Genomic DNA, 24,831 nt, shown 5'->3' with positions numbered 1-24,831 from the left:
AATTAAAGACTCAATGATTCTAAAAATGACAATGTATATGTCAGAGTTTATGGTATATCTATTCATGACAAATGCTTACTTTTTAATATTTTCATCATTTAAACAGACAGAATAGAGATAAAAGCAATACACAGTCAATGCAAGACGTCTATTTTAAAAAAGAAGATAATAAAGATAAAAACAGAATAATTGAATGAGACAAGAAGAGTAGAATTCATAAATAATTCCATAAAGTTTCTCTTTAAAAAGATCCCCATTTCCTTACTGGCTGTTGCTTGGGGGTTGTTTTCATCAACTAGAGGCTGCCTACATTCCTTGGCTCATAGCTCCCTCTATCTTCAAATCCAGCAATGACTCATTGGCTCTTTCTCATGCTTAGAATCTTTCACTTCCCCTTCTGTTGGATCTCTCTGACTTCTAAGCCTCAACCATGAGACATTTCTGATTTTAAGGGCTCCTGTGATTACACTGGGGCCATTTAAATAATACAGATTATCTCTCTAATTTTACAGTCAACTGAATAGTAATCTTAATTACATCTGCACCATTCCTTTTGGCACACACTGTAACACATTAATGGTCATTGTACCAGAGGGTGAAAGTCATGGAGATCAAAATCCTGCCTACCAAACACTGAGACTTAAAAAGATCAGGGTAGATATAGAAAACAGTAACACTTAATTTTCCTTGCGTGTCTGAGTTGCACTGCAAATGCATTTGTGAATCTACTATATAATGGTAAATAAAAATGAAGACTTGATCCACAGAAAATGGTATCATCTTAATTTTGATTGATACATCAAAAAAAATTGGGAAAAAAAAGATTGGAAAGAAGTATACTAACATATTAACCGTGATTATTTCTGGATAGTAGATAGAGAGTGATTTTACTCTTTCCTTTTTATACTTTTTACATTTTCACTATTCTCTACAGTAATCATATATCATTTTCATGGTAAAAATTCAATATATTTTTTATATATTTCTAAATTGTGGCTTCAGGATCAAAGAATCAGAAAACTACCAAGCACAATATGAGCCTTTCTTTACAGCCCTTCTAAACATAACTTGAGTGATATCTAAGATTATTTGCTTGTGAAGTTTTTGTACCTAAACCAGAATATAAAATTCAAAGTACAGTGCCCTGAAAGCGCTCTACTGTCATTTCTAAAACTGGTGTGTATCTGAACTTGAATCCAGAAGATATTAATTCTTAGCTCAATTGGAAGGACCCCCCAACTTAAAGGATTTAAACCCTATCACAAAGGATTTAAACCCTCTCATAGCCAAGAGTCTGGGTATATATACCACACCAAATTTAACAAAAGCAGCTGTTCACGTTAAGTCCAAATGTCACACTGACTGTGAGACTAATATCAAGAGATTTTTTAGATGGCAGCTTTAGGCAAGGACACTGTGTATGCCTGATGTGAAAGTAGTTGTTGCCGATTATTTTCCTGCCAACATTTGCACTTCATGCCGTGATTGGTTGAAAAGGATAACATTTTCTTCATTTATACATATGTGTACATATTCTACAGATAAACAGTTCACTCATGTAGTCCCATGCAGACAGACTCATACTAACTTACTGTTAAGCATATTCCAATCTCAGGTGTGTGAAAAGTGATCATATACATGAATATTGGGAGATTGCACTCTCTCAGAGTTAAAAAAAAAAAAAAGTAATAAAGCTTTGTCCTTAAAACAGAGCTGTGACTATATATAAATGCAACATTTCCTTAATCCTGTTCCTTAATGCTGTTATTTTCTTTCACAATTAAACCCTTAGTCATACTTTATAAAACCCAAACAAAACCCATTGTCATCGAGTCAATTCTGACTCGTAGCAACCATATAGGACAGAGTAGAACTGCCCCAGAGGGTTTCTAAGGAGTGGCTGGTGGAGCGCTTAACCACTATGTCACATGAGCTCTTAAGCATTACACCACCAGTCATACTTTAGGTAATCCCTATCTTTGAGTTTATGAGACTTCTATCAATCATAGCAAACTTTTTAATTTGATAAGGGAAATTATGTAATGAAATAGTCAAACAATTGCTTAAAAACTCCTCTTTAAAGACGGCAAGGAGACCTAGTGGCACAGTAGTTAAGCGCTAGACTGCTTAACCAAAAGGTCAGTGATTTGAATTCAACAGCCCCTCGCTAGAGAAAGATGTGGCTGCTTCCATAAAGATTGTTGTTGTTAGGTACTGTCGAGTCAGTTCCAACTCATAGTGACACTATGTACAACAGAATGAAACACTCCTCTGCCCTGTGCCATCCTCACAATAGTTGGCTATGTTTGAGCCCACTGTTGCAGCCACTGTCAATCCATCTCATTGAGGGTCCTCCTTTTTTTTTTTGCTGAGCCTCTATTTTACCATCCAACGTGTCTGTCAGTTTGTCATACTATGGTGGGTTGCTTCTTGCTGTGATGCCGTAAGTTATGCCACTGGTATTTCAAAAACCAGCAGGGTCATCCATGGTGGACAGATTTCAGCTGACCTTCCAATCTAAGACAGACTAGGAAGAAGGACCTGGCAGTCTACTTCTGAAAAAATTAGCCAGTGAAAACCTATGAATAGCAGCGGAACATTGTCTGATATAGTGCTGGAAGACGAGTCCCTCAGTTTGGAAGTCACTCAAAATATGACTGGAGGAAAGCTGTCTTCTCATATTAGGGTTGACCTTAATTACGTGGATGCAGTCAAGCATTCAGGACCTTCATTTGCTGATACGGCACAACTCAAAATAAGAAGAAACAGCTGTAAACATTCATTAATAATAAGAACGTGGAATGTACAAAGTATGAATGTAGGAAAACTGGAAGTCATCAAAAATGAAATGGAAGGCATAAAGATAGATATCCTAGGCATCAGTGAGCTGAAACGGGCTGGTGTTGGCCATTTTGAATTGGACAATCATGTGGTCTACAACACCGGTAATGATAAATTGAAGCAGAATGGCATTGCATTCCTCGTCAAAAAGAACATTTCAAGATCTATCCTGAAGTACAATGCTGTCAGTAATAGGATAATATCCATACGCCTATAAGGAAGACTAGTTAATATGACTATTATTCAAATTTACACAGCAACCAGTAAGGTCAAAGATGTAGAAATTGAAGATTTCTACCAATTTCTGCATTCGGAAATTGATCAAACATGCAATCAAGATGCATTGATAATTACTGGTGATTGGAATGTGAAAGTTGGAAACAAAGAAGGATTGGTAGCTGGGAAATATGGCGTTAGTAATAGAAATAACACTGGAGATCACATAATAGAATTTTGCAAGACCAATGACTTCTTCGTTGTAAATACCTTCTTTCAACAACGTAAATGGTGACTATACACATGGACCTTGCCAGATGGAATATACAGGAATCAAATCGACTACATCTCTGGAAAGAGACGGTGGAAAAGTTCAATATCCTAAGTTAGAACAAGGCCAGTGGCCGACTGTGGAACAGACCATCAATTGCTCAAGTTTAAGAAAATTAGAATAAGTCCATGAGAGCCAAAGTATGACCTTGAGTATATCCCTCCTGAATTTAGAGACCATCTCAAGAATAGATTTGACACATTGAACACTAATGACCAGAGGCCAGACGAATTGTGGAATGACATCAAGGACATCATACATGAAGAAAGCAAAAGGTCATTAAAAAGATAGGAAAGAAAGAAAAGACCACAATGTATGTCATAAGAGACTCTGAAAGTTTCTCTTGAATGTTGAATAGCTAATGTGAAGGGAAGAAATGATGAAGTCATAGAGCTGAACAGAAGATTTCAAAGGGTGGCTCAAGACAAAGTAAAGTATTATAATGAAATTTGCCAAGATTTGGAGTTAGAAAACCAAAAGAGAAGAACACACTCAGCATTTCTCAAGCTGAAAGAATTGAAGGAAAAAAATCAAGCCTTGAGTTGTAATACTGAAGGATTCTATGGGGGAAAATATAAAACAACGCAGGAAGCAACAAAACAAGATGGAAGGAATATACAGAGTCACTGTACCAAAAAGAATTGGTCGACATTCAACCATTTCAGGAGGTAGCATATGATCAAAAACTAATGGTACTAAAGGAAGAAGTCCAAGCTGCACTGAAGGCATTGGTGAAAAACAAGGCTCCAAGAATTGAAGGAATACCAACTGAGATGTTGCAACAAATCGATACAGCACTGGAAGTGCTCACTGGTCTGTGTCAAGAAATTTGGAAGACAGCTACCTGGCCAACCGACTGGAAGAGATCCATATTCGTACCCATTCCAAACAAGGGTGATCCAACACAATGTGGAAATTATTGAGCAATATCTTTATATCCTGTAAAAGTAAAATTTTGCTGAATATTATTCGAAAGCAGTTGCAGCAGTTATGTCGACAGGGACCTGCCAGAAATTCAAGCAGGATTCAGAAGAGGACGTGGAACAAAGGATATCATTGCTGACGTGAGATGGTGGCTGAAAGCAGAATACCACAAAATGTTTACCTGTGTTTTAGTGACTATGCAAGTGTATTCGACTCTGTGTATCATTATAAATTATGGATAACATTGCAAAGAATGGGAATTCCGGAACACTTAATTGTGCTCATGAGGAACCTATACATAGATCAAGAGGCAGTCACTTGAACAGAACAAGGGGATACTGCGTGGTTTAAAGTCAAGAAGGTTGTGTGTCAGGGTTGTATCCTTTCACCACACTTATTCAATCTGTATGCTGAGCATATATTCCAAGAAGCTGGACTATATGAAGAGCAAGGCATCAGGATTAGAGGAAGACTCACTAACAACTGTGTTATGCAGATGACACAACGTTGCTTGCTGAAAGTGAAGAAGACTTGAAGCACTTGCTGATGTAGACCAAAGACTACAGCCTTCAGTATGGATTATACCTCAACATAAAGAACACAAAAATTCTCACAACTGGACCAATAAGCAACATCAAGATAAATGAAGAAAATATTGAAGTTGCCAAAGACTTCATTTTATTTGGATCTACAATCATTGCCCATGGAAGCAGCAGTCAAGAAATCAAATGATGCATTGCATTGGACAAATCTGCTGCAAAAGACCTCTTTAAAATGTTAAAAAGCAAAGATGTCACCTTGAAGACTAAGGTGTGCCTTACCCAAGCCATGGTGTTTTCAATCACCTCACATGTCCAGTGAAAGCTGGACAATGAATAAGGAAGATCAAAGAAGAATTGACGCCTTTGAATTATGGTGTTGGACAAAAAATACTGATTATACCATAGACTGACAAAAGAACAAACAAATCTTTCTTGGAAGAAGTACAGCCAGGATGCTCCTTAGAAGCAAAGATGGTGAGACTGCATCTCATATACTTTGGATATGTTATCAGGAGGGGCCAGTCCCTGGAGAAGGACATCATGCTTGGTGAAGTAGACAGTCAGAAAAAAAGAGGAAGACCCTCAATGAGATGGACTGACACAGTGGCTGCAACAATGAGCTTACACATAACAATGACTGTGAGGATGGCACAAGACCTGGTAGTATTTCGTTCTGTTGTACATAGGGTTGTTATGAGTTGGAACCAACTCAAACACACCTAACAACAACATCAACTACTTTACCAAGCATGATGTCGTTGTCCAGAGACTGGTCCCTTCTGATAAAATGTACAAAGTAGGTGAGAAAAAGTATTGCTATCCTCCATTCTAAGGAGCATTCTGGTTGTACTTCTTCCAAGACAGATTTGTTCGTTCTCCTGGCAGTCCAGGGTGTATTCAATATTCTTCATTAACACCATAATTTAAATGTATCAATTCTTCGGTCTTCCTTATTCATTGTCCAGCTTTTGCGTATATATGAGGTGATTGAAAATTCCACGGCTTTGGTCAGGCACACCTTAATTCTCAAGGTGACATCTTTTCTTTTTTAACACTTTAAAGAGGTCTTTTGCAGCAGATTTGCCCAGTGCAAAGTGTCGTTTGATTTCTTGACTGCTGCTTCCACGCGTGTTAACTGTGGATCCAAGTAAAATGAAATCCTTGATAACTTCAATATTTTTTCCATTTATATTACCATAAACATTATAGACTTGGAAACCCTATGGGGCTGTTCTACTCTTTCCTGTAGGGAATTTACTCAATGGTAATTTTATTATTATTTTTTTAATAAAGATGGCAACACACCAAACCAGAAATGATGATTGTGTTTGATCATTAGTTTATATATAAAAGTTCAAAACTGGAGTGAAAAGGGGGATTGCAAGAGTCAGTTTAGCATGAAGTATGTATAGCGTTTTCAAAATCCAGACTTCCTAGCAGTCAAGGATTCTCTGCGCTTGCAAATTCAGCATCTTGGTAATTTAGAGGAAAGGCAAGTCACACTGCTTATTTTTGTAAATAAAGTTTTGTTGAAACTCTGCACAGGTACTCATTTACATATCGATAATCTAGGGCAGCTTTTGTGCTACGATGTTAGAGCTGAGTAATAGGGACAGAGACTGTCAGGCTTGCAAAACTTAAAATATTTACTATTTGCCCTTTTAAGAAAAGGTTTGCTGACTCCTGATGAAGGGCACAGCTAAATTCCTACTGTATTTACTGATTTTACTTTTAAAATATATATTTCCACAGGTACTATGGAGCAGAACAGGGTATGAAAAGGAGCTTGGTGACAGCTTATATCTGCCTTTGATTGGCTTATTCCACTTTACCAACCAGAGTGGGGTGGGTCCTAAACCAAATTACTTCTGAGTAGTATCTTATGAAAAGAGTAGAATATACAGAGACACACACACAAGGGGAAGACACATGCCATATGAGTATGAGTATCATCTATAAGCAAAGAAATGTCAAGGATTGCTGCAGACACCAGAAACTAGGAGAGAGATTCACAGAAGGAATACAAATGGTCGAGACTCTGATTTGGACTTTAGCCTCTAGAACTGTGATAAAATAAATGTCTGTTCTTTAAAGCCACCCACAAGTGTTACCTTTTGTTATGGTAGCACTAGATAACTAAGACACAAACTAAAATTTAATGATACAGCTTAGTTAATAATTATTTTAAAAATTCAGAAAATTTAACTTCCTAGCAATGAAAATGACCATGATGTATGTATGATGTCACTCTGGGCAAAAATTTTTTTTTTTTGGAAGGGAAAAAAAATCTTTTTGTTGTTTAATAATCTTTTAAATAAAATATTTTGTGCTGTTTGCAAGTACTAAAAGCTAAAAGCACTACAGCACTGGTTATTTTCATCAAACAAGGTAAGAGCAATTGGGAGGAAAATTAGCTTAAGTTAAACACTTTCTAAGCTCTCAGTAAAAGTACTGTAAGAGCAGCTGAGAAAAGAACTTCAGAGTAAAGCTCTGCCCCAGGTTAGAGATTCCACACAACGAATAAAAACATTTTAAGTCTGTTTTCAGGACAACTTCCCAAGTCTTACGTTCTTAATGTAAATAATTTTCTCAGTTGGGTGGCATATATTTTCAGGTAGGTTTTTCAAGAAAGTTTTGTGAATGATATTGTCTGAATTCCTGCATATTTATGAACGTCATTTCTGTTGCCTTCATTAATAAAAAACACTAATAACCTGTCCTTTATATAATAATAGGGGGTCAGAGCATTTTCCTTTCACAAATCAATAGTTGTTGTTCCATTGACTTCTGCCACGTAGCCCTACACAGAAGTGTAAAGTTAGCCTGATTTTGGCATGAAAAGAAAAACGAAAAACAAGCTGTAGACTCAGCTGTCTTTCACCATGCGTAAGTTTCTTTCAAGTTTTTGCATTAATCTATCTTCCCCAAACACTCAGATTATTTAGTAGTTTCCAGCTCTCTACCCTGCTCATCTAACATCTTCTCTCTCATCATTTTGATCTTTCTTTACCTTTTTTCAGCATTTGGGTTTGTCTTCCACATTACTGACATGATTGATTTCTCATAGTCAATCTGTTCTTTTCTACCGACTGTGGATTTAATTTGGCTTCTGTGTTTTAAAATTTCATTATTTCATTCATTTTCTTTCTTAGCCTTTTCTTCTTAGACGGTTCTTTTCTCATGGCTTTCTGATTCTGTTTCATGTTAATCATATTTTCTTACACCCTATTGAGACTGCTGGTCAGTTATCCTACAAATTTCTTCTATTTCCCTTTCGAGTTGTTGGGATGATTTTTTTCTCTCTTTTTTTAAAGAAAATTTTAAAGATTCATTATTTTTTTTTTTAACACATCCTAATGATGGGGGATTATACAGAAAAAGTGTTGAAGAAAGAAAAAGGTATATGGAACAGGGTGGTCATCATAGTCCCAAGCCAATTTTCAGAATCCAGCAGGCTTTTTAACAGTTCGTTTTCTTAGGACTGAAATGGGATTTTCTTCTTAGAACTATCTCCAATGTACACTGATAACAGCTCCTAGTTCAGTCCCTGGCAATGGTGCTTTATATTCGGATACATTGTTTTTTTGTCTTCACCCAAATTGCCCACCAGCCCCTTCCGTGTGTTTGCCTTTTCTTTTTTTCCTGTGAATGCATATGAAAACAGAGATATAGAGGAAGGCAAGAGAACAGGGTGGGTGGACAACAGTTTGGTGTGTTAAGGAAACCACAGTAATTATAGTGGCTCTGTCTACTAAAACGTAATCCCTTAATAGCCTCTTTCTCTTATTTCCTACTCATCATTTCCTCCCGGGATTTGCTGTCAGTGAATAGATCGAGGCAGAGAGACATTAATGGGAGTGAGAACGGAGGCAGGGATTGGGGCTAGCTCTGTAGAGGACTCCAAAATAGCAGGCAAGCAGTAGAAGGACAGTTACTCAGTCTTTAATATGCTTCTAAAATGATGAGAGCGGAAAAGAGGAAGACCCTCAACAAGAAGGATTGACGTAGCAGCTGCAACAATGGGCTCAAACATAGCAATGAATGTGAGGATAGCACAGGACCAGGTAGCATTTCATTCTTTGCACATAGGGCCGCTATGAGTTGGAACCGACTCGATGGCACCTAACAACACCAACAAACTGATGACAAAAAAAAGAGACACTGAGGCAGTAGTATGAGTGTTTGTACTTTCTCACTACCAGCTTGTTGGATTTTTAGATGACGTAGCATTAATGGTCTATCAACTAAGATTTTCAACCCCAAAATATCAATTAGTACGATTTCTCCAATATTATGCCAATAGGTTTCAGTGTTTTTATGGAGTGTCACCATTTTTTATTTTATGTATCTTTATAGGTATTTCAGTGTGACATCTACGGATCACACAGTACTGGATGACACAGTACTGGGCAGCATTTTGTTCAGTTGTGCATGGGGTTGCCATGAGTTGGAGGCTGCTCAGTGGCAGCTAACAACAACATATCAGATCCAGCTAATCTGGTGCTGTTTCTAGGGTAAGGTCTAGTGTCTTAATTTCTTAAATCTGCTTCATCTAGGAAACTTTCCTTCATCCTGTGGCTCTCAGCTGAAACAAAGGGGCTAGGTCTTAACTGACATCTCTAACTCATGCTTGTCTACTGTGAGCCCTTCCTTATTCTATAACCCTTGTGAGAACAGTTACTCCTTCAACCCCTTAAGTATGAAATGGTGATCTTTACAGGGCCCTAGTAGGAGGGATTCTCGGTGTCCAATGGTCAAGAATGCACCTTATTGAGGCTGATGATTCCATCAAGAATTCAAAGATTTGAACTCCGTTCTGCTCTACTCTAACCAAGTAAGCTCGCTTATCCTTTCTGGGAATTTGTTTTGCCCACAATCTACTCATAGTCCTAACACTAGGTAGAGATAATATTGAAAACCCATATCAGAATAACTTAGCTTGTATTAATGCATTCTTGCAGCTGGCTCTTATATATTCTGCTTCGGTTCTGCTCCTGGATTCTGGACGTGTTACAATTTCTCTTGCCTGAGTCAGTACCACTTGTCTGATGTCTGTGACCTGATCCTCCTCACTTGGCTACCGTCTAATCTCCACCTCCCTCTCTGCCTTTAGATCTTTATGACTGTAGATCCAGATAATTGTCATAAAACCTAAATTCTGTCTAATTTTCCCTAAAATTCAAGTTCTGTTTTCTCTTCTTTTTTTCTTAATTTGGATTTATAGTATTTTTGCAGTCATTCCCACCCTGGCCAATTCTGTCAATACCTGCCAATCTTGACTTTCCTGTTCCTGGAGATTTTAGAACTTACAAAAGGAGTGTAATACTATCATGTAATTATATGTACTAATGAGAACATAAGGCAGAAATCCAACTTTGGGACATTTCACACTGCTATATACTTCAGCAATTACAAAATGTTAACTATTAAAAATATTTGCTAATTTTCTGGGATTTAGGGCCTTGATGGTGTTTAATGTTGTATTCAGCATTTTAAAAGTCACTAGCAGCTTATAGGAGCCCTGCTGGCACGGTGGTTAAGACCTTGACTGCTAACCAAAAGGTCAGCAGTTCAAATGTACCAGCTGCTCCTTGGAAACCCTATGGGCAGTCCTACTATGTCTTATAGGGTTGCTGTGAGTGAGAATTGACTTGATGGCAATGGGTTTAGCAGCCTATAAAGCAGAGAAACAAACTGCTTACCATGGCTCAGAGAATATTCTTATCAACCAATCAGCTCACAATCTTCTGTCTTATTATAGCAATTGATTTAATTTTGTTCTACAACAATATGTCCACTAGCATAGCATATTTTATCAATCTTCTCAAAGAATTTTAGACAACTATCTGCAAACCTTGTTACAGATGAGAAGTCTAAAGAAGAGTCAAATGGGAATTTTTCACAGAAAGAGTAGCCTTAAGCAGATGAGGTAAAGACACTGAGAATTATGGGCAAGCCCAAAGCTCAGGTTATTGGCTAGACACTAAATTGTCCAATAGAAAAACAGCATGAGCCACAAATGGTGGTCACAATATGTAATTTTAAATTTCCTACTCACCCTGTTTAAAAAGTAAAAAAGAAAAAAAAGTGAAAATAACTTTAATAATATATTTTTTAAAACTCTTGCTGCCTATCGAGTTGATTCCGACTCTTAGTGACCCTACAGAACAGAGTAGAACTGCCCCATGGGGTTTCCAAGGAGCCGCTGGTGGATTCGAACTGCTGACCTTTTGGTTAGCAGCTGAGCTCTTAACTACTAGGCCCTCAGGGTCGCTATGAGTCGGAATCGACTCGACGGCAACGGTAATACATTTTATTTAGCACTGATATATCCAAAATGTTAACATTTCAATAAGAAATCAGCCTTTGTGTATGTGTGTTAAGAATTAAAAATCTGGCAGGTATTTAACCCGTACAACACATCTCAATTCTGACCAATCACATTTCAAGTGATCAGCAGCCACACATGGTAGTGGCCACTGTATTGGATAGTGCAAGTCTAGATTTGTATCTTAGCATTATGTCTTAAGAAAATTGTATTATTGTGAGAGGCAATCATAAATGATTTTCTCTTACCTACACAAGTCTTCTTTTATGTGAAGGGAAATCAATTCCTTAGGAATATGAAAAGAAAGTATGCTCTCTGACATCTGCTCCCGGATTCGCATCCACTTATTATCAGATGTGGGAAATCTGTATAATTTACACACTGGGTTCTTTAACACTAGGACAGAAAAAAAAAATAAATAAAAGGGCAATAGTTGAATTATAAAGATATGCACATCTGATGTAGATCAATTAGCAAAATCACTAATCAGGTTACCAGTCTAATTATTTGTCCCCAAATTTGTTTTTTATGACAATCTATTGTTTTGTTTTGTTTTTAATTTCTAAGCATTTACTTTTACATCTCTAATTTTTCAGTAGCTTCGAGGACATACAGTTTTTATTAAATTAAAAAAATACATTGCTCTCTAATTCATAAACATGGTGACTGGTTCTCTACCACCTATTCATTCCTTCTAAATTTTGTACAAAGATAAAAGTATCCACGAATATAGATAAGTAAATGTACATACACATAATACACACTTTGGGCAAATGTATTTATGAATTTCTTCCAATCACCCTTAGTCAACTTTACCTATTTAATATTATGAGGAGCTGTTGTGGCACAATGGTTAAGCCTTCAGGTATTAACCAAAGGGTATGCAATTCAAGCCCACCAGTGGCTCTGCTAGGAGAAAGACCTGACAATCTGCTTCCATGAAGATTACAGCCTAGAATACCTTATAGGGCAGTTATACTCTGTCAAATGGGGTTGCTATGAGTTGGAATCAACTCAACGGCACCCAACAGCAACAACTTTTGTGATACTGTTATAGAGGTTTAAAGGTCTAACTACCAAAAATAACTTATTTCTAAAATGTCAGCAAGATTCATTCATGTGACTTAAAATCTTTTAAAATTCAAATACTGTGAATATTTTGGTGCCAATAAGTCAATACACTTTTCCGAAACCATATATTACCAGGAACAAGGCAGGGAGACTATGAAGAGACTGCGGATTTAGGGTGGGTGGGCAATGATCAGGGGAGGGAGAGTAGTAAGGTCATGCAACCCAGGGTTTAAAAATATTTAGGAAAAGAAGATAAGGTTAGATATTAAGATAAAATTCAGTATTCAATATTTTTTCATGAAACCAGCACTCCCACCACACTTCGAAGGTATATATTTCAGGTCAGAACTTTATTTCCATTGCTGTTAGGCAATGAATGTCTTTGTTAAACCCATTCACCAAAGCTTAATGGGAAATACAATATCAGATCAATTACCAGTCAAGGATCTATAATTATTTGGCTCCAGTTTATCAATAAAGCTGATGAATGATGGAAGTAGATATTGAAGTGGATGTATGGCTTTAACTAATACTGAATATGGTATATGGGCTAGGTCTTCTTAATATATAAGAAACAAACATCTTTCAAAATTTTAGGGTTATATAAAAATTTATCTCATTCATTACTTGGTTAAACACATAATACCTTTCTGAAAATTAAAATGAGAAGCTATTCATTCACTCATCTGCAACCATCCATTTCCAGGATTATACCCTCATCAGATTTAGTACCACGTCAGAAATCTTGATATCAAACATCGCATTCTTCAACCAACAGATGTAAATCTGGCAGCAAACTTACTCAAGTAGTCCCCTACCCTCTACCACAAATTAGAGGCGCATTTTTCAGCAAAACCAATGGAAGCTAGATGACAGTAGAATATTTCCAGTATGTTGAGAGAGAATATTTAAAAATCTAGAATTGCAGGCTCAATGAAATTATCTATTTAAGAGCAAGTGCAAAGTGAATTCATTTTTAAATCAAGTAAAACAGTTTGCCATTGTTAGTCTCAAGGAATTATGGAAGATAAACTTCAGGATAAGGATGGAAGGTCTTAATTTAAGAAGAAATGGGGAACAAATGACTGGGAGAAATGTAAGTATATCTAAACAAATATTAAATGTATAAAACAACAGTACCTTATTTATTGTATTAAAAATCTAAATAGAACAAATGAATCAGATGACAAAAGTATGTGAGACTAGAGGTAAGGTAAGGTAATTAGAATCAATGTGTTCTAAATTCCTAATATCATTTAGGGATGAACTTAAATTGTAGGCTTTGTTACTTGTGCATATTAAAAAAAAAAAAATACCTAGGATAACCATCGAGGAAATGGAAACGTAAGTAAAAATAAATAAATAAGAACAAATAAAACAAAAACAAAATTCAACAATACAAAGAGGAACAAATGAAAGAGAAGGGAAATGAAACAAAAACATGTAGACAAGAGGAAGCACTAAATAAGACAGCAGAATTCCAAAATTATTAATAATTTCATTTAATAAAAATTGTCCTAAATTCTCAAGTTAAAAGACAAACATGGTCTCACTAACTATCCATAACAATAACTAAATTTACTCATATGCTCTTGTACAAGACACATCTAAAACAGGAAGACACAGAAATTTTGAAAGTAACACGATGGTGAAGGATATAAAAGGCAGGCATCTGGTGTGACTACATTAATAATAGATAAATAGGATTTAATTCATAATGATGCTTTATAGCCATATGGGACCATTATATTACTAATCTTAAATTCTAAAGGTATCATTGCATTTTTACAGTCATTGAACTAATTACAAGCCAGAATGATCAAACTACCAATGGCTCAATGTACCTATGAAACAATGATCTTCTACTTACTATGACTGTATGGCATTTGAAAAAAAGTTGAAATCATACAGTAACATGCAGTACTCTAAACAAACGAAATGCCCTGCCTTGATAGGCTTCTGGCAAGGAAGGAGTTAAAGTGGCTTGGCTGTGATCCATTCACTTGCTTTACAGGGCAGGTGACCGGTCTATTCTCATAATAAATATGATGGTAACTGGAACTCCTGGTAAATAGACTAATGATATTTTCTTATCTACGGCATGCCCTTACCCAGATGTCTCTGGTTAAGGATTGTTTATAGTAAAGAAATTTAGAATCTATGGATTTATGAGGCATGACTTTCTAGAAAATGTCATGTAGCTGGGCTATAAATGGGAGATGTTTCATAAACCAAACAATCCTCTGCTCTGTGACATTTTTATCTACTATTCTGGACCAGACTGTGCATGTTCGATGAGAAAAGGGACCTGAGGATTCATGTAGGATGTCTCTGACCTCTCTGCCTCACTGATGCCTCTTGATTGATTGTATCCTTGAAATTATTAATAAAGATTGATACTGGGTATATCTCTGTTACTTGTGCATCTGATTTGACAGTTCAATCCTTTGTGTTAGCTCGACTTTCTATACCTGAAAATAAAAAGTCTCAAAATATAATCTTTAAAGTTTTGTCTATTAGATTAGGTCACATATACATATGAAAAGTTCATTATACCTATTTTCCGTCAGCTGAAAGAACTTAAAGCCAATCAATGAAAGAAACTGTAAAGTTTTATTCATTTTTTAAGTGACAATATTTCAAGAATATAAGAGTTTTACTACAGCCTTTATTGTCATATCTCTAGAGTTTGAGAAGGAAAAAACTATATGTAGAATTCAATACAGTGTCCGTCAGGTTAAACCATTTATTGGATCTCATGAATTCTAATATATCTAACATGATTAGGAATATAAACGCATCCTTTTACGGTAAGACAAAAATTCTATTTCTGAAGTGCCTAAGTTTCTCCTTAGTAACTTATGTAAATACCCATTTACTTAGTGTGTCTATGTTTATCTTCCTATATCTATATTTTTGTTCTGGTTTTTAACTTTTGTTTTATCTCAAAGAGTGCACAGAATCTTTGTATCTCTCAAACTGTGGGTTAAAAATTCTTGGATTTTTCTTGCCTTTTATAAAGCAATTTTTTTTTAGAAAATGTATATTTTGAATTATATCACAACCTATGAAAATTCTTAATTTTCTCTGTTGGTCCCCAGAAAGTCCTTCAACTTCTGATTTTACTGTTTTCATTTTAATGCTCCCCAACGTATTCTAAATATAAACCTTTGTTGAACTAGCTTAGGCAGAAATCAAGGGCAGTTTGATTAATGAGCTCCGGAACACTCCTCTGACCACCCAGTACATATCATCCAAGGACTGTGGGAACTTTGCTCTCTTTAAAGAAAACAGGGCAAATAACCAAATAATTAGGCAACCTAATCATTCAAAAAAATCCCAATAATGTTCCGATCTTTTCAAACTCATAGGTCTCCAAAAGTAAGTCCTAAAATTGTATGTATTTATCAGGATCTCAATGTAGATATATTGGGATCCACCTTCCCACTATCACTATAGTTTGATCCATCCAGCAGGAACCCATATTGAATATCTACTATGTATGAAGTAAGAACACTTTCTGTGAAACATAAAATACCATATAATGTGGTATGATTTTAAAAGTGAATAAATATGATCTGACTTCTAATGGCCACGCAAATTTGTTACAAAAAAAGACCAGATAAGATGTTCTCAACTCAAAATTCTTGCTGGGTTGATGATGGGGAGGTTTTGTCATCCTCACATAAAAGAAAGGCATAGTATTCAGGCATCAAATATTCAACAACGGGCTACAAATGATGAATGCTTTTGTCAACTTTTTTTCTAATGCTTCTCCTCTGTAGCAGAGATACAATTTCAACAATTCTGCACACAAGCTCCAGCTGTATAAATGAGCCTGTCACTTTCAGCTATGGTTCCCCACTGGTGCCAAACATTTCTTCATACAGGAGATGCTTTCCTGGCCATACAATAGGCTCCTCCCAGCAATAATAACTATGTAACACTTGTTTTAAGTTCTTTTTAAGGTGAGCGCTGTGTGTGTTACTGTATTTTTTTTTTTACGGAGTATGCCAAAACAATTGCTAGAAAGATCATGTGATACATTCTACCAAGAGAAAAGGAGTTGGGATATTTTAGATACATCATGGTCTTGTGAAGTGTTAATAGGGGTAAAGCTCTAAAATGGCCTAGATCTTCATAAATTCCCCTTGAGATCTTGATAAATTCCCCTTGAGGTCCATCTCCTGGGAGGAACATAAGGAAAGAATGTAAATGACAGGGTTTTTTCCTCCAAAGTTGCAGCACAACTCAAATTTCTAAATTGTTTCTCCTGGGCTCTGTAAAAGGGACATTTTAACAAGGTAACATGCCACCTGCATTCAGCAATTGTGAAATCAAGCCGCTGCAATTCTGAAATATCCAAAGTAAAGATGCCAAGTAAATGTTCAATCAAGCCAACACATAAATAATGAATAAAAAAGTCCGCTTTGTTCAAGCAACCTAAGCAGAAAAGGTAAGCCAGAGAGATGACTTTCTCTTTTCCCTTTCTGTATATAAAGGTGTGTTAAGAATGTCAGTGGATTGGGCAAGAAACTTTGCAAGTTAGTATTCAGAGACCTAGGGATCCTCAAAAAGCTCAAAACACTCATTTTACCTGGCTGTATCTGGCTGTCTTTTATATGTCTACAGAGCCAGTTCATTTGTGATTATCTTCACACGCTCTCTTGCTTTCAGGATGTGGTAAAAGTTACATATTTAAATGGAGTCTGACTTTAATGGTTTCAGGTCTTACAAAATCATTATTTTAATGTACTGAAGATTCTTGTAGAGTCCATTCATTCTGTAGCTTTTAATTATACAGTTATTTAATAGTTTAATTATTCAGCTGAATGTACATATATTGCCTATTTTGCAAACGCTGCACTATACTTACTAAAGATAAGTCTTTGTAATCCAATTACACACTGACACTCCCTCATTTGTACTTGAAAATATCTTAGATTTATATACATCTCAAGTGTAGGTTTCTTTTTTTTTTTTCTCAAGAATGAATGGGAATGGAAAAGCCTAAACAGAGATCACAAAACACTACCCTGAGCATGGCTACAGAAAAGAAAAGGTAAGAAAAATAATAAAAGAATTTCAAAAAATATAGCAAACAGTTATCTCTTTAAAAATAATAATGATAACATAAATTGTTTTAAAAAAATAACCCCCCAAGAAATTTATACTTTTTCTCTAGGTATGTTATGAAACCCTGTTTGTTATTGTTTTTTTTAAATGTAAAAAATAAAATTAAATTAAATAAAAAGGAGAAGAAATAGGATATAAGCTGAGTTGGACAAAGCACTCTTCCCTAGTTCAGCCAAACACACAAGCTCCTGGCCCTCTATCTTCAATTTAAGGCCAAGAACTAGAAAAAACTATTTAGATGTTGGAATAAAACATAAAAGTGATATTTGTAGGCATTTGGTCTCCAATTGGTGATTTTCGTCTATAGAATTTGGATTTTGGATATTGGATGATCAGAAAAGAATTTGCTTCAGCTCTATTCATTTTGTTTCCATCAGTAAAGTAAAAGACACAATTGAAACAGAGAGAAGCCAGCTTATATTTCATGCTAAGAAACCTAGAATGATCTGCAATTCACTGCCCTCATCAAGTTATTTCTTGCCAATATACCTCTGTTCAAGGTATTCCCTTCTTTCGTGGTTACATCTAGTCATCCTGTAAACTCATTTCAGCTAGCACCTTCTCCAGGAAACCTTCCTTGACTTCCAACACCTCTGTCCCTACAGGTACCTCTTCTTTGACTTCCACACCCCATCTCTACTGTGGTGCTTACCAACTACATTACAATAGTCTGTTTACTGGTCTGTGTCCCATTAGAATGTGAGCTTTGCTAAAGTGAGTACTGTGCTACTTTCCTTGTTTTATCATTTTATCTCCTGCACCTAGCACCAGTTACCATCGAGTTGACTCAGATCATGGTGACATCATGTGTGTCAGAGTGGAATTGTGCTCTACAGAGTTTTCATGGGTGCTTTCGCAGAAGTAGATCTCTATGCATTTCTTCCAAGGCACCTCTAGGTGGATTCAAACTTCCAACCATTTGGTTAGCAGAAGAGTTCATTAACCGTTTGCACACCCAGGGACCCATTGCATACTCATTGCTGTAGAGTTAATTCTGACTCATAACGACCCTATAGGGAAGAGTAGAACTGCCTCTTGGGTTTCCAAGGCTTTAAGTTTTTACAGAAGCAGACTGCTACATTTTTCTCCTGCAGAGTGGCGGGTGGGTTCAAACTGCCGACCTCTCGATTAGTAGCCAAGCGCTTAACTTTTGCACGACCAGGTTTCCTTGGCACCTAGCATAGTGCCTAGTCAATGCAAACATTCCTCAGAGATGAGATAGACCTTGAATTTCAGACGTTTCATATCATTACTTTTCCCATGAAGCAAACAATTGCAACACCAACAACTGTGTCAACTGAAAGTGGACAATGCAGGAAGGAAGGACACAATTGAAAGTCCAACTTCAAAGAAGAACACAGGCATCAGAATGACAGAAGGCTGAACCATCATTGAGAGAAAGGCCTCCTCACATTTTTCCATAAAATGCTAACCTTTTCCCTATATCATCTTCTTGCCTTTATTATTTGTCTTCCAGATTATCCGAGGTGGGGAGGGGAGGAGAGAAACCAACTCACAACAAGAAGATTGTTGAAGCATTTAAAGGCATCTAAGAGATGATTCCATTAAGTCAAGTAAGTTTAGATAGTGAAATTCAGTATTCCATTTGAAGCTACTTAGCATCCTAAATATGTTAGTACACGGTAATGAAAATATATGGAAATCCCAAAAAACAAAGTGAGCAAAAGTGCTCACATCTGTTCAAGGAGTAAAGGGCAAAGAAATGTGGTGAGTAAGTAAAAAGGCTCATGGACCAATGCTACAAGCCAAAATGGCCCCTAGTTTTACACACCAGAGAGTTTTAAAATCAAGGGCAAAATATATTTAAACTAGTATGGAGAAAATAAAAAAAGAGAGATACCTTTGCTAACATAAAAAATTATCATCTGACATTGGTAAGGTAGGAGATTTAGAAAAAGGAGAAAGTATCTGGGAATTTGACTTTTGACTGGAACTCACTGGGTGTCAAAATGAGTATAGAAAGAAATAGTTTTGAAAATTCTTAAAATACTCTGAATCATCTGTTGCTTTGAATAGGGGGGGATAGCAATGAGAATGTTATCCCAATATTTAACTCAGCTGTGTAGTATTGTGAAAGGCACTTAAAAACTATGGCATTACATGAAGCATAAAAAGTTTTAAAATGAGAAATTCCATAATAATTTTGAAGGAAAGTAATCAAATCATTTTATTCCAAACCTAAAACAATTAAATTTGAACATCTTTCTTATGGGGAGAATAGCAATGCAGTTTCTGTTGCCTGGAACAGAAATTTAAGTGATAGGATGCACCTATTATGAGCAATTTGACAAGCAATTATTTAGTTCCTATTGTATGCTGGCATTGGCGATAGAGAAATAAACAAGCCGTGTTTCTTCTTAAGATTATAGTCGAGCATCTTCTGCAAAGCAACAGTAGTAGATGGTTGAACCTTGTTTTGGGAAAAAGAGTCAATGATACAGTGGCTTATCTTAAGAAAAGATTTGGTTTATCTGTGAAGCAAGAAGCACAAACACCAGTAAACTCCCTAAATTGGAGAACTGTAATTATGACTGATAGCAGTGCAGTCCCCTCATCTTTGTTTAGATTCCAATTTACACAGCCATGGAAATCACCCCTGTCAGATATACCCTCTGTGAATATGAAGGACAGTACACACAGTTAATGTACAGCATGAAAGTAGTCTTTAAAGAATATAAAGGACAATTTTATGGCTCAAGAAGTATAGAATTCAACCAAGGAAGATGCTGTATCAGACCTAATGCTTGCTGACAGGGAGAAACTCACTCAAAATGTGAAAATAATAGGAAACTTTGTGACAGGGCCCATTTGCTCCTCAGATTTCATGGGCTGAAATACTCTGTAGAATTATACTTTTGCGGAGAAAATTGGGAGAATTAAGAAATTTTGAGAGATCTGTCCTCTTGACAAAAATTTTTAGAAGGTATAAATATCTCTGGTCAGACTTCTTAAATGTAAATGATAATTTCTGAGAAAGAGAACTGTAAATGATCAAGAACTCATGCCATTCCATGTGAAACTGATTAAAATGAATAGTTTTATGAAATGCTTGTAGAAAGAAGAAAAACAGCAAAAGCTAACCTATGCTCAAAAACCAAAACAGAACAAAACAAAAATAAAAAAGTTGCCTTTGAGTTGACTCCAACTCATGGTGACCCCAGGGGGGTCAGAGTAGAACTGTGCTCCATAGGGTTTTCAAAGGATAATTTTTCAGAAGTAAATCACCAGTCCTTTCTTCCAAGGCTCTTCTGGGTTAACTCATATCTCCAATCTTTTGGTTAGCAGCCAAGTGCCTACCTGTTTGTACAGACTTCAAACATTTGAGAGTCAAAAACAAAGTTAAGGACTATCCAGGTTGATTTGGTAATTTTAAAAGAACTGAGGCCCAAAGAGGCTGAACTGTCCGTCAGGGTCACACTGCTGGTTGGAAAATCTGGGCCTTGAAGCCCGTTTATTATATTTATACCACAAGAGCCCATATGTTATTGTTCAGATGCAGACAAGGTGCCTCAGTTAATGTGACTTAGCAGGAAAACCTACCTCTATGACCACATAAGAGACCCTACCATCTGCACTTTCCTACATTCAAAATTAATTCCTCCCACTTCCCAACCTCCAATAGCAAATACTTTTAAGCTTTCTTACTCATTTCTTACCATCTTACTTAAATAAGCAAATAATTAAAGAGGTAAATATACTCTTTATTTTATGAATTACCTAATTAGAAAGTCAAAATAAACAAGAGTTTATTTCTAATATGTACTATCTTCTACTGTGTCTTGTTTCAGGTAATATGAAGTCCAATAGATAAAGGGAATGCTTTCCCACAGAGCTAAGGTACTGCTATATCTCTCTTATGGGAACGTAAATTCTACCCCCACTCCTTGCTATCATCCTTTCTCTTCTTCTTTCCCCAATTCCCCTGAATCCCAATATACACGTTCAGATTGTAAGGCGAACAGGCCATGAAAAGGGTAAGAAATTAGGGGGAAGAGATTTTTCTTTTTAGTTTTATAATAGATAAGTCAATTTCTTGAATGATAAACGAAACCTCTAGAGATATAAATAGAACAGTGAAGCGCTGCTATGAGATATGACATTCTCTTCCATTTATTCAATAAGCACTTCATAACTCACTCGAGGCTGGCAAGTTCCATATAATATATTAATATAAAGACTTAGGAATAATGTCAACAGTCCCCTTCGCCTACAGATTAAAAAAACAAAACAAAACATAGGAACATAATGGATTAACTCCAAAGTTGCTGAGTTTAGATAGATAAATAAACAGGAAAAAAGACAAAGGTACACATAGGCCAAAGCCATACATATTCTCTACCTGTGCAATACACATTTATGTTTTGGACAGAAACAGTTCACGTCTAGGGCTTTAAATTTTTTTTTAATCTAGACCTTATAACATTTATCTTTAATTTAGTCTGACTTTTCCCTAGTATAAAAAGATCCAAAGAAAATGTTTGTAGCCTAGGTTCAGTGCTATTCGATGTTGCATGGACTAAGGACATTTAGAAATGTAAACTGGGGGTGAGGTATCACCACCAAAACTGTCACCTCCGTGCTCCACGAAAGGAGAAAAACTATAATCATCTTCCACTCCACTAAATAAGTAGATTTAAATTGTAGAATGCAGCTGCCCCCATCAATTACGTGTCAGTTATCTTTGCTTATTACAATTTACATATAAGGAATAATACCCTAGTAATCTGGAAGAAGGAGCCTTTGTGTCTCAGTGGATAAGCACTCAGCTGCTAATGGAAATGTCGGCAGTTAGAAAGATGTGGCAGTCTGCTTCCATAAAGATTACAGCCTTGGAAGCCCTATGGGGCAGTTCTGCTCTGTCCTATAGGGGCGCTATGCATTAGAATTGACATGACAGCAATGGGTTTTGGTTTTAATTTGGAAGAAGGAGTCCCTGAGTGAAGCACGTAGTTAAGCACTTGGTTACAAACTCATCCAGAGGAGCCTCAGAAGTAAAGTCTTGGCGATCTGCTTCTGAAAGGTCACAACCATGAAAACTGAGTGGAGCACAGTTCTACTCTGCACACATGGGGTCGCCATGAGTCAAAATTGACACCATGGCAAATTGTTTTATTTTTTTTTAATCTGGGAGAATTAGTAGTTTCCAAGATTCATGCCTTACAGAGTTTATGAAACAGGTATTAGGAGGTGCAGATTTATTTTCCTCTCTCCCCTGTGTCTCTTCTTCGTTAGGTAACATATTTGCTTACTTAAAGACCCACTTCTCTCTTTCACTTTGAAATTTTTGCTAAGCCAGTTAGTAACTTAATATGGCATTTACTTTTATGTGTGTAAAAAATTGCAAAGCTTTCATGAGTGAGTCCATAAAAAAACTCATAATTATAGTGTAAATATTTTGATATTGACGTTATTTATTTAAACAGTATTTAACCTGCACTTAATATCCCTGGTGGCACAGTGGTTAAGAACTCGGCTGTTAACCCAAAGGTCAGCAGTTCAAATCCACCAGCCACTCCTTGGAAACCCTATGGGGCAGTTCTACTGTCCTATAGGGTTGCTATGAGTTGGAATCGGCTCGATGGCAATGGGTAATATCACTACACTCAGCTTTATTTTTAAAATTGCCATTTAGCAAATGAAATCTATTATCTGGGTATATTAAAATTAAGAAATAAATGTTTGGTCAGCTTTCACTTTGAAAAATAAATGTAAGGCGAACCCTTTGATAATACTTTAGATATTTTAACCACACTGGCCTTAACTGGTAGTCTTATGGTACTGGCATGGGATTTGCATTTAATATCAGGGCATCAAGTTAGGTAAAGTAGAGGGTCAGCAAAAACAAGGTAAACCCCCAATGACATGGATTGACACAATAGCCTTAACAATGGACCCCAACATACCAGTGATCATGAATGTGGTATAGAAAGGACCAGGTAAGATTTTGTTCTGTTATACATTGGAAGACGACAAGCTAGAGCTGACTTGATGGTAATTAACGACAACAACATATTTAAGATAAAGAACACTGATCATAATCTTTGAATGTGCAAACCTAGATGTCATCACCCGAGTTTAACCATTCACTAGCAAAACTGAATTTTGCATGAAATCTCAGAGAATCTTAGAATTTGAAGCTTTCTCTTAAAGGTCATTTTGTTTCATCTTATATCTAAGGGTGAATACCCTTTAAAAAAAAAATTCTGAAAAGCAGTTGCTCAGTTAGAAATTTGAGTGACTGATTCTGAATGGTGTTTCTAAAGGCCTATTTGAAGCGGGGCTAAAAGGGGACATGAGCTTTTGCTATAGGACAAGGGTGCCTTAGGCCATGGCCTTTCTCTAAGTCAGGCGGAGCACACTCTCTTTGAGACAATCTCCTTGTTTTTTACACCCTGAAAGCTTTGGAGATTTAGAAAAAGGCATCTTCTTGCAGGTGTCATGGAAAATAACAAAGTAATCTTGCAGTTGTTTGCCTCTGAAGAGTGAGAATGTATTGTTTTACCTGTACTGATGACACAATCTCAGAGAAGTAACATTTCTGAGTCTCTAAGATGAAGGCCTGCTTCTATTAACTGTAGCTTCAGCTCCTATTAGCTATTCTGAAAGTAGCAGCACACTCTTACTGAGTAGGTATTGTGCTCAATTCCCCACACGCGTTCACACTAGCTGTAAGGAAGCCCTGTCTCCCTCATTCACTAAGATATGAGAAGAATTTGTTGCCATCTCTGTCATTCCACTGAATTTATGTGCTTGACCATTTCCTGTCTGAATAGAATGGTTAAGGCACACCCATCCCAATATTACAACCTTAATTAAAATATATATATATAGGTTGAGAAGCAGCAGCTGTTCTTCTTTGGTGTGATCCCTCATTCTACATAAGTACAGTTAATTTATTTTTATTTTTATTTTTTACATTTTTGTCAATTAAATTTTATTTTGGGTTTTCTGTGCTAAAAATAGTTAAAGGTATGCCTTGAAGAAATCTGCCCTTTCTCCATTCCCTATTATCAGTGGATTCCCCAGCAGGGCAAAACTGCCAATAGTTTAGGGTTATGTATTAGTGAGCTGTGGAAGTTCTTTATCATTCATTAATCTGATTATCATCCTATGTCATTGCTTAAATGTTTAACAGGAAAGGGTAAAGAAAACTACGAAAGCCTATTCTACTGTGACACTAAGTTGTTAATTAATGTCTTCTTAGTAATAGCATAGCCTGGAATTGAAGAGCAAAATCTATGGAGTCAAAAGCAGGTATGAACACGTCCAAACTCCCTGAGGGACTGAATTGCTGGGCGGGGGGCTGTGGGGACCATGGTCTCGGGAAACATCTAGCTCAATTGGCATGACACAGCTTATAAAGACAATGCTCTACATTCTACCTTGGTGAGTAGTGTCTGGGGTCTTAAAAGCCTGTGAGC

At 36.4% G+C, this 24,831-nt stretch overlaps 1 protein-coding gene across 10 annotated transcripts in view; it reads right to left on the bottom strand.

Moving 5' to 3' along the window:
• The window catches only part of INPP4B (inositol polyphosphate-4-phosphatase type II B), a 961,283-nt gene that overhangs the window by 255,213 nt on the left and 681,239 nt on the right, over positions 1–24,831 (bottom strand). For all 10 annotated transcript variants that reach the window (XM_023739719.1, XM_023739717.1, XM_023739718.1 and 7 more), the window contains one exon: positions 11,431–11,578. In XM_023739719.1, coding sequence (XP_023595487.1) covers positions 11,431–11,578 — 148 coding nt within the window. The remainder of the gene's footprint in view (positions 1–11,430; positions 11,579–24,831) is intronic.

This window comes from Trichechus manatus, unplaced genomic scaffold (genome assembly GCF_000243295.1).
Source record: "Trichechus manatus latirostris isolate Lorelei unplaced genomic scaffold, TriManLat1.0 scaffold00139, whole genome shotgun sequence".
Lineage (NCBI taxonomy): Eukaryota > Metazoa > Chordata > Mammalia > Sirenia > Trichechidae > Trichechus > Trichechus manatus.
The sequence above is the reverse complement of the archived record's forward strand: the minus strand, read 5'-3'. Positions and strand labels throughout refer to the sequence as shown.